This window comes from Cetorhinus maximus, unplaced genomic scaffold (genome assembly GCF_964194155.1).
Source record: "Cetorhinus maximus unplaced genomic scaffold, sCetMax3.hap1.1 HAP1_SCAFFOLD_2872, whole genome shotgun sequence".
Lineage (NCBI taxonomy): Eukaryota > Metazoa > Chordata > Chondrichthyes > Lamniformes > Cetorhinidae > Cetorhinus > Cetorhinus maximus.
The window spans coordinates 25,777-36,499 of record NW_027598803.1 but is presented as its reverse complement, the minus strand read 5'-3'; the positions used below and the strand labels follow the sequence as shown (position 1 = coordinate 36,499).

General features: G+C 40.1%; 1 protein-coding gene across 5 annotated transcripts; it reads right to left on the bottom strand.

The window, feature by feature from the left end:
* Positions 1-1,171: 1,171 nt before the first annotated feature.
* LOC144677679 (uncharacterized) lies at positions 1,172-10,510 on the bottom strand. 5 transcript variants are annotated; one of them, XM_078537708.1, is made up of 6 exons: positions 10,220-10,510; positions 8,506-8,948; positions 6,159-6,275; positions 6,010-6,080; positions 5,620-5,901; positions 1,172-2,669 (listed from the first exon to the last, which is right to left on the bottom strand). In XM_078537708.1, exons 2-6 carry the CDS (start codon positions 8,939-8,941, stop codon positions 2,637-2,639), a joined length of 939 nt encoding a protein of 312 aa, XP_078393834.1. In that variant the 5' UTR covers positions 8,942-8,948; positions 10,220-10,510; the 3' UTR covers positions 1,172-2,636. The 5 variants fall into 5 exon arrangements, with proteins under 5 accessions (XP_078393834.1, XP_078393836.1, XP_078393839.1 ...); XM_078537710.1 differs by lacking the exon at positions 10,220-10,510 and adding an exon at positions 9,978-10,181; XM_078537713.1 differs by lacking the exon at positions 10,220-10,510 and adding an exon at positions 10,012-10,181.
* Positions 10,511-10,723: the final 213 nt, after the last annotated feature.

Below are 10,723 nucleotides of genomic sequence, written 5' to 3'. Positions count from 1 at the left end.
TAACTTCAGACCATGAACTCTCTCCTCTATCTTCACTCCTTTTTAAAAAAAAAATTTACTTATTTTTATTCAATTTATTGTTTTACTCTTTTATTAATCCTTTATCATTCACCCCCCCCCGCCCCCTCCTCCTCCACGATACTTCTCTAAAGAAATAAATCATAATGAATCTATAAGTATTTTTAGTAGCCTGATTCAAACTTTCCCAATGTCCCAATTGACACTTTTTCTAGTGAATACTACTGGTGTAAACACAATACTGCTTTATTTTACCATACTTACTGGAAATAACCTGCACTGTCAAGGGAAACCAAAGCAATAGGCCGAATGGTCTCAGCTTCTGACCACCATGGTCTCAAGAATGTATTGAAATAGCATATAAATAATTATTTAGAAATGCTATCATATAGAATAACAGCTCGTTTCTAATATATTAAGCAGCACCTTGAATGCAGTACAACTTTCCTAGGTGTTTCACAGGAGTGAAGTTTTAAAAAAATTGACATTGATCCAAAAGGAGACATTAGTAGGTGACCAAAAGCTTAGACAATGAGGTAGATTTTAATGAGTGTCTTGGAAAAGAGAGGTGAAGAAGCAGAGGGGCTTAGGGAGGGAATTCCAGAATTTAGCTTCTAGAAAGCTGAAGTCATGGAAGTCAGAGATGCACAAGAGGCCAGAATTGGAGGAACACAGGTTCAGTGAGGATTGTAGGGCTGGGGGAGGTTAGTGATAGATATTATATTCACATTTTATATCAGATTAAGTAAAGTTACATCTAATCCAAATGGATTTTTTATTGCTTCTAGAATTATTCCCACTTGTGGATAATTAATTACCTCAATCCCAAGATTCACAATCTCTTGCTAGATATTTATATTTCATAAATTTATCTTTTAATTTAGCAAGAATCTGCTATTCTGACTTATTTATTTTGTCTGCATTTACAGTCCACAACCCTCCCCACCAGACAATTAAATCAGGTTAGAGGAATCTCCCATTATCTATCACAATAGAACTGACACCCACCCCCACCCCTCAAAACACTGCGCCACTGTCCCCAATCTCTCTCTGGTGGATAACAGACATTTACAAGAAACAGAGTTCCCAAATGTTGGCCTTACACATATGGTAAAATAGCTTCTGCATGGGAATGAAGACAGGTGACAAAATTATCATGGGAGCTTTATTTAACAAAATGAGAGAGATGAAGTCCAAATATAAACTACATTTTACAAGCTTTGACTGACAAAAATTCTGGCAAATAGCATCTCTAGGACATCTTCCAATGGATTGTCCTTCATTTCTAAAGGTGCAGGTAATTTTAACTCAGCTGAGATTCTGGCCAGGGGAATGGTAGTGAGAGGTCCAGATGATTTTAACAGTTGGACCTCAATAACTGACTTCCAGATCAGAAAAGACTGAAGTCAGCAGAAGGAGATGGGAGAACCCCTAGTCATTTGAATCGCACAAAAGGAGAGAAATAAACTTAATTGAGACACCTTTTCTCTGATCAGTCACGCAATGTTATAATGGCTTCTTCACTCAGGCCCATGTGATTTGGGTACCCTGATGTTATAAGTACGTTATACAAGTCCATGGGCAGAATTTATTCAATGCCACAGGTCTTGGTGGTGGTGGGGGGCATTGCCAGTTGTATGCAATTGGCCATTTAACAGGATGGGGTCACTGGGCCCAGCCAATCAAGTGCTAGGGGTGGGCAGGAAGCCACCAATTCCAGTTTCAGGTGATGTGAGGGCAGGTGGTGCTGTCACTTGGTACCCAGACCTCAATGCAGGGTGAATGAAGCTTCTGGATCGCTACAAGTGCTGTTGAGGGGTCCAACCTTATGGACCCTGAACAGCTTTCATAATTTCTGTTGCTGCTGCAGCATTGGTGCCTGTGGCACCTGGTATGTACTTCCTCTGCTCTGCTCCTCCTCCACTCAGGGGTCCAGGAGGACTGGGTGGATGAGTCCCATGTCTGTTTGTTCTTTTTACTGGTTGCTGCCCTTGGATGAGATGGTGGGTCCCTGGTCTTCCTGATCACCTGATGCTTGCACTCAGTCTGTTTACCTCACCGAGAGACAACATCTGAAGGTAGTCCTTCAACTGTGTGATTGTGATGGTCTCCTCTTCCCTTTTGGGAAAAATTTCCACTCCAATGGAAGATAATTTCACAATGTGGTAGAATCCAGGCAAGGCCTCATGTTCCAAAGTGGAGGTCAACCAGAGTGCTGCACGTTTAATTACATACAAATGAGACAAATACCTCTATCTAGCACATTTGGCTTCCTACTGCTTACAAGTGGAATCACTGCCTTCCTGCCACCAACATAATGCAGCCCAGAGTTCCTGGCATCAGGCTTCAAACTCCCCCCTACTCTAAATATAAAATTATATATAACACCCTTGCAGAACATTGTCATTTGGACTTTTCTTAGAGTTATGTCAGTTTCCACGAGACACTGGTTCATTTTTCAACTGTTCCAAACTCCATAGGTGATTTGATGCATTAGGAGTCCATGATCACTCACCACCACAGTGTAAGCTAGCTCAAGAAACAAGTCTGGTGAAGTGCAAGGCATCGCCATTGTTTAGGAAAGCATTTGTATAACTTGACAGCTGGGTATCTTGCAGTCAGTCAATATATTCTTCTTTCATTAACTTTGCCTGGAAGGAGAGAAATATTTATTGACAATACGTATAAACTATTAGGATCAAAGATAAAAACAGTTCTGAAATATGAGTAAATAATATTAGGGGAATAATAGATAAAAAGGGGGGGGAAAAAAAATCCTCAAACTGAGGGGTCAGTCCTGTGGTATGATGCAAACTATATAGACAATGCCTGTGCCTGGGAAAGGTAGTCTAGTGGTGCCATAGAGGAAAAACCCAAGCCAATGAAATTTTTCAACAAAAAAGTAAACATGTACTTGTACACTTCCCTCGTTAGGAAATAGCAATCGTTTAAGTTATATTGGTATTTGTGGGTGTTAGGAATGAGTTTTAGCTTTAATGTTTAAGTTTGATTTATTGTTTGATCTGGGTCAGTGCGTTTTTAAAAATTATTCATTCATGAGATGTGGGGTGTCACTGGCTAGGCCAGCACTTATTGCCCTTCCCAGTTGCCCTTGAGAAAGGGGTGGTGAGCTGCCTTCTTGAACCGCTGCAGTCCATGTGATGTAGGTACACCCACAGTGCTGTTAGGGAGGGAGTTCCAGGATTTTGACCCAGCAACAGTGAAGGAACGGTGATATATTTCCAAGTCAGGATGGTGAGTGACTTGGAGGGGAACTTCCAGGTGGTGGTGTTCCCATCTATCTGCTGCCCTTGTCCTTCTAGATGGAATGGTCGTGGGTTTGGAAGGTGCTGTCTAAGGAGTTAAGCAAGGCCAAAAATTTCACTTTAAAAGGTGCCTGCACTTTTAATGAGTTACACAACTAAGCTAAGTAAAGCAAACGTGTAAAAAACAAACCTGGGCTGTTGCCTAGCAACAGGGGTCCAGAGAGGCAGATCTCTCCCACAGACACACAAGAAACTAGAAACAGCAGTTTGATTTGGAAGCTGTTTGAGTTCAGTTAGTTTTAAAGATAGCTGCCAGGAGACTGGAGCAAAAGGGGACAGCTAGCCAGTCCCAAGCTAAAGAAAAGACCCCACAATCCAGGGGAGTGGAACAGGGGCAAGTCCCAAGCAGACCGTCTAGTCAAAGGAAGGACAGGAACGTGGAAAAGGCCCTGTTAAGTGAAGTTATGAGTGAGGGGCAGAAAGAAAAGGCTCTGAGCTTCAGAGTTAGAGACAAAAGCTGCAGAAAGCAGATTTAAAGTGAGAACAGCTTGCAAGAGGCCAGAAGGTCCAAAGAGAAAATGGAAGGTCTGTAACTTTGTTATGGGCATGTGAAGCAGTGATACTGTTGACTGCTGAGTTGGGGGGGAGGAGGAGAGAGGGGGGGGGAGGAGAGAGGGGGGGGGGGAGGAGAGAGGGGGGGGGGGGGGGGGAAGGAGGAGAGATCCATAGCATTTGTTTGAGGTGGCATATGTCACCTGAAGTCACATGTAGACCAGGCCAGGTAAGGACAGCAGATTTACTTCCCTAAAAAGGACATTAGTGAACCAGATGTGTTTTACAAAAATCAGCAATGGTTGTGTGGTCATCTTCAGATTTTAACACTAGATTTTCACCATTTGCCATGGTGGCATTCAAACCCGGGACCCGAGAGGATTACCCTGGGTCTCTGGAATACCAGTCCAGTGACAATACCACCACATTCCCCACGTTTTACTCTTTCGCTTTAAGTTCATTAGCTGATTCTGATGACTGTTTAGTAGCCACTCTCCACGTATTTAAACTAAAAGTTAGGATCTATCAAGCTGGGTTCCACTCTGGGATCAGGCTTGTCCAGTGGTAACCTCAGCTGGGATCAGAAAACTCATTAGCTAAACTGTACCTTCCATATCTGCAGATCTGGAATACCTTTATTAAATCATTAATAGCAGAGAGTTACCTAGTTTTCATTGAAAGAGGGATTTCACCATGCAAGCGTGAAAGGAAGGAATTATAGAAAGAACCATTCAAAAGCCATGTCCATTAACTCTGTAGATTTATGTAGTTCCAAGCCTTTGCTCTACATCTCACCAACTGTCCTAAAGTTGAGCTACAGAGGATTAGCAATATTCTCTACATTATTTGCCTAAGTGCTCTGACGTTCATTGATACAGAAAAACTGCTCTCCCAGAATCCCTAATTTAAGTCTGAGTAAAGTTGCATGGACACCAGTCACTATCCTGTACTTCAGTCAAGTGAACAATCTATTTGTGAGCATCAATTCAATAAGGGCAAGCCTGATATTCTCCTCTTCATCTGATGTCCACACAAGCACTTACAAGTAACACATTGATAACTTAGATTGTAAGACCAGCTTGTAGTAGGGCACTGTATGCTGCACTGCAAATTGACATTAATGTGGGACTCTGCCCATGTGGTTTTATCTCCTAACCTTGATTTCTTGCATTCTCTATTAACTATTGCTTTAAATTAGCAACAGGAGGTGAATTCTGAGGTTATATACACATGTAGCCTTGCAAAATGCCATAGAAAATAAACTATCAGTATATATTATTTAAAATATAGCATTGTAAAGTGATAAGTGACTGTAAACAAGCTCGACAGATTCAAGGGGTTGGGGAATCTAGAATATGGTTGAAATATAAAGTTAGGGGAAGTGACTGAAGGCATAGTTAAAGAGCCAGGTTTGGGTGGAAAGGCTTAAGTAGACTTGAAGAGAATCCCAGAGTGCAGTTATTAATGATGACTGATAACTTTGAAGTAGAAAGAAAGTAGGTCAAACTACTAGGAGCAGGGGAATTAGATAGGATGTTGGGTTGGATCAGACTGTAGAAATGGGGCGAAACAAGGTCATGGAAAGATTTATACAGTAGAAGAAAATAGAGGGATTTTCAAAATAATAAAAGGTGGTCAAATACAATGTGAGCTATTTAATGGTGATTCATGGACAAAAGCAAGTGTTTATGCCAGCCAGTTAACTAGACTGTAAAAGTGACGTGTGTGTATTCATCAAGCAGAAAAAAAAGACTATTTTGATGGATTTGCTGCATCAACTTACCCAGCCTCCTTTCTTTGTGACCCAGGCAGTGTAGTTTTCCTGCAAATATTTTGTTCCAAAACCCATAATTTGAGTCATTGGGTGATTACCAACAGCTGCAAATCTAGTGGTTGCATGTACGACAAAAGCAATCTTCTTCAGCTTTCTTTCTGTTTCACTCTCCGCTTCAGAATTCATTTCTGCGGGCAAGGCTACTTCAAGAACAGAATCCATAACTTTTTTAAAAATTGTAAGTGATGGCTTTTCACCAAGTAGTCTGGTAAAGGTGGGATCTTTTTTAATCTATTTCAACAAATGAAAGAAAGGAAATCATTTATGCAAGTAGGGAAAAAAATCTGTTGTCTAATTACAGACATTCACAACATAACAGGAATAATTGAATTGAATTACTTCTTCATCTATAGAGTCTCCTTCAGTTGTTAAGAGTGCAATAATCTGGTCTATCGTTTTCTGATCATTCCCTGTAAAACAAATTCAATTATTTCTCAGTCAAAAATAACAACATTTTTGAAAGATCTTCACTCTTGTTAACTACTTACCAGTAGCATCAACTTCCAAACTGCAAGAATGAATCACCCCAATGGTATCCTTCTGCTGCTTTGAGTTCATAACCTTCTGCAACATTTCAGCCACCTCATCAGCAGAAGGCTTTGATTCTGCAATAGGAGTTACGAATTAAAGTTGTAAGACCACATAGCTTCCAAATTGTTTTTCGTATTGCATCTGGGTCTTTCAGAAATGGCCCAAGCACTTCACATATAAATGAATTATATTAAAATGCGGTTCCTGTTATGTGGGTAAATGGCAGCCATTCTGTGCATCTAAGGAATCAGTTTGAACAACTTTTGATTCAAAAGATAGATACTAAAAGTTATTCTTCTGTAATTCACTTTCTGCTAGTCTATAAGTCAGTCTAATTTCATCCAAAATGTTTTGCATCATGGCACAGATAAATATTTTTTGGTTGCTTGTGTCGCTGTGGCTGACTGCCACCCATTTTTTTTTAAAAACTTTTTAAAATGACCAGCAAATAACTCAACTGTGCCACCATTTTTAGAGTCACTAGAAATTGCCTATCTAGCACTTGCATTTGTCACTAAGCTGGAGTAGGTGCTCCACATTACTATAATTAACCCATATGAGCTTTGCAGAAAAAGTGTTCATCTGACACTCTGTAGTTAGATAAGAATTAAGCACACAACAGAACACTTACATCAGTCAACAATTACCTGATGTGATTTTTTTTTAATTGCAAAAGGGTGACAAATCTAATTTGGACCCATTGGTCTTAAATCCATTACTAGAATAATGGAGTTGATTGGCATGAACAAACTTGTTTTTTGTAATGGTGACAGTGCATAACGGTTTAACAATTTCAGAAACAAGGAGCTACTTAGAACCAATTGCCTTTATTTTAGTCATTTAGTAGTATGGAGCTGGGCTGCAAAAGATTGGCATCTAACAGCTTCCTGGTACATTCTCCATGGCAACACCTCTAGCAATCAGAGCCCACTTGCCAACCAATTAGCACACTCCTCCTGCAGTAAAAATTGTTGTTCCCTTTACTATTGGTATTCTTGCAAACTGTCCTGATGAGTATAAGATGAAAAACATGTCTCTTTTTTCAGCAACGCCTTGATTTTCTTTGAGGACATCCCAAATGTTGAAAATTATATTACATTGAGAGATTTATTTATTTTTATTTTAAAAAACAGACAGTTGATAAAAGCTCATGAGACTTGCTGCTTTCCACAAATTTTAGATAACATGGAACATCCCCAAAGGAGGAATTACTATAGTGTAACTGTCTTCCCAGGCCAATAGTTTTATACCATAAAACCCAGCCAGCTATGAAGCACAGGGGCACAAGCAGTCCTGTATTACACATACAAGAGGAAAGAACATTTTGAACTGTGTTACACTTTTAAGTCCTAAAAAAAACAAACACCTTGGCAACAGAAAGTAATGTGGGAGGCTTCACCAAAGATGGTGGCAGATTGCAGTTCCCTTGTGTGTCCTGGCTGTTACACAACACGTCACTTAAATTTTCTTTCCTGTGTTTTGACAAACCCGTGCCAAATTTATTTCCTCCCTTCCTCACCTCAACACAATGGATACCGATAACCTTCAAGGATGTACCAAGTGGCAATGTTCGGTAAGAGCCTTTAGGTTGGTTATGAAAAAGCTATTTGACTATGGGAAATATCCAGGTCCACCTTGGGTCTTTCCTCCCTGACAACACCACATAGGCATATCCAACAAGGAAAGATAGCCCTGCCCAATTTTCTCCTCAGTAACTAAGGAATGTTTAGGCAAATATACTGTTCTTACTGCTCCTGGCTGAGGTTGACTAACTCAGCATAGACAAGGTTTATGTTTAACTCTTTTGGTGCATAGTTGGACTGATCATGCCAAGGGATCCTATATGGGAAAGAAAATATACAAAGTATACGAGTAGCTTTGAACTGATGTATAATTAAAACTAGGTGGAGACTGCCTTAATTTACGACACACAAGGTTGCTGCACTTCATCCCAATGACTAAATGATACAGGTCAAAAATGCTCAAATTTAAAAAATGTTAGTTAACTTTTAGTCTCAGCCAGAGGTGCTTGGTGGGGAGGGCAGGGGGGGGGGAAGGGGTTGCTATCCTTCAAGGTGGGGAGGTAGCACCCAGGGTGGAGGAGGGGGAAAGTGAGGTGGGAAAGGTGGAATAACAATGTTCCCACTCCTATCTACCCAGCAACCTTAGATGATGCTCTGTGGGGATTGATGTCCTACAAGCTCAACTTAAGCTCAAAAAGGATTATGCTTTGCCTGCCTCTCTCTCTCTCTCTCCTCTTATAAAGGAAATTACTTACTTACTATCATGCCTCAGAACACTCACCATATTCTGCTTCTGGAAAAGTGATTTTGCATGAAGATTTGAACATCATCTTGCCCTCTTCATCCATTCCTTCTTGTTCTACAAAAGCTTGGCATTTTTCGGATTCTCCTCGTAAACATGGAATCCTTCTCCATATAGATTTCCTTTTGCGGTTGGATTTGCGAGCATGATTTTTCTCTTTTCCACCAGATTGGATTCTGCCCGTTTGCCTTAGTTCAACTTTTGCTTGTTGGTTTGAACCAACATTGTGTGCAGCACCCACATTGCTCCCTTCAACTGAAGACTTGTCTGGTTTCCTGTTGCCAACTTTAGGGGCTTTGTCTATAGGCAAAGTCCTTTTTGCATAGGCCATCAACATTCTGAACTCAAAGCTGTCATCATCTGTGGAGCTGGAGTCCAACATGGAATTACCCTCACCTACATCAGATAGACCCATGTTTTACCTATAAAAAAGATATTCAAAATGATTAAATACATTGAATATTATTCACAAACCTCATATCTTCCCTAAGAAAATTAGTGGTTAGCACGTACAGAAAGAGGAATAAATTTATCGGGAATAATAATTATTTAACCTGTCGCAGCAAAACACCATCAGATAACCTCCAAGGCTTCCCCAAGTCCATAGGGCCTGAGTTAATCACCATAAACGCATCATCAGCTTACATTTTGTAATTGAATAGAACTATAAATGCATTTCAGAAGGCTTCAAATTTACATTTTAAAATAAATGGTCTTGATCACCAATACGTACATATAAAATCCTGCATATATACATACGTAGGATTTACAATTATGTACTACATCTGTAACAGCCTTCTGACAACGTCTCAAATCCCTGGCAGAGTCAGATTTTCCTTCCAGTCCAGTTCTGGCTAGCTACTCTTCACCTTTGTTTCACTTTCATTTCATTTTCTTACACTTCCTTGTTGTTCCTCCATTTATTTGGGATTCCCATTTCACAAAGCTCCCAAGTTTGGGCAGTGGGCCCCATAACCAGGCATTCAGCATTAAACAGCAGAGTTGCACCTTACCTCTTCAGAATAAAAAAAGCTGCAATCGACTGGCAAACACCTTGCTACATCTAGAGTATACTGAACTTTAAGAAAAAATTATTTAAGAGAGTTTTACAATACAACCGAAAAAGTGGTCGACTGATTATTTGACCAGACTGAACTCATCTTACGCCTTCCTTACAATTAAACATCGAAAACAATTCACATTTTTTCAGACATATGACCGCAAGCTTATGCTACAGCAAAAAAAAAACACATTAGGCAGTATTCAGTAGCAATTTATAGAAAATTACTTATTACACAACGAAACGGATTCTGGATTTGGCATCTGGATTCATTAAGCCCATTTGTGAATCACTTTGTCATTTTGTCTTATTAAATTGCCGTGTACAGAATATTGATGTAAAGTAGTAACCTTGAGAAAGTATAGCTAAGCAACGATTAGATACCAGGTACCTGAAAACTTCAGAACAGCGGAGTTGCACCTTACCCCTTCAGAATTAAAATGCTGCAATCGACTGGTGAAAGCGTTGTTACACATATAGAGTTTACTGAACTTTTAAAAATTATTTGAGTTTTACAATAAAACCGAAAAGTGGTCGACTGTTAAGAAAAGCCTGACAGAAAACGCGATCACTATTATTGTAATGTGAAAGAGAAACAAAAAACATCACTACGAAAATTCCCGCTGCACTTACAGCGAGTGTGGTAACACCGCAACTTCAGCTTAAGGAAACTATCTTGGAATTTCTTTGTGGAAATTTATCTCGGAAACTAAATTTAACACCCCGGAACCAAAGAGCGATTGACCTATAAGCCAAGGACCAAGTCACTGCATTTTAACAACTCGGCAATTCCTTTCGTAATGAGAAACATGGGATCTTATCAGATGTTCTTTTTTTTTGTTGTTGTTGCAACAATTCTCCCTTCGAGTCACCCCAAGCTCACGCTGTTAAAAACATCCGTAGAAACGCTCCTCACCTTACAGTGGGGTGAGGGTAAATGCAAGCAATCTCATCGGTTTAAGAAAACCGTGTGTCCAATGCGTGTCTTTGTGACTTGTTTCCGTGTACTTGTGTGGAATTTAGCTTTTCTTGCTCTGCAAGAATCTATTGGCAGGACAAACGTTCTCAGACACGCTCATGTCTGTGTAGGCAGCGACGGCTCTACCGTTCTCACGAGTTAGGAGCTTGAATAACAAG

Excerpts from the sequence above, each read along its gene's own strand:
- LOC144677679 (XM_078537708.1), bottom strand. The coding sequence starts at position 8,941 with ATGGGTCTATCTGATGTAGGTGAGGGTAATTCCATGTTGGACTCCAGC. Across the intron at positions 6,276-8,505 it reads TTTTCCAGAAGCAGAATATG|AATCAAAGCCTTCTGCTGAT; the intron begins GTGAGTGTTCTG and ends CTCCTATTGCAG. Across the intron at positions 5,902-6,009 it reads GAGACTCTATAGATGAAGAA|ATTAAAAAAGATCCCACCTT; the intron begins GTAATTCAATTC and ends TTGTTGAAATAG.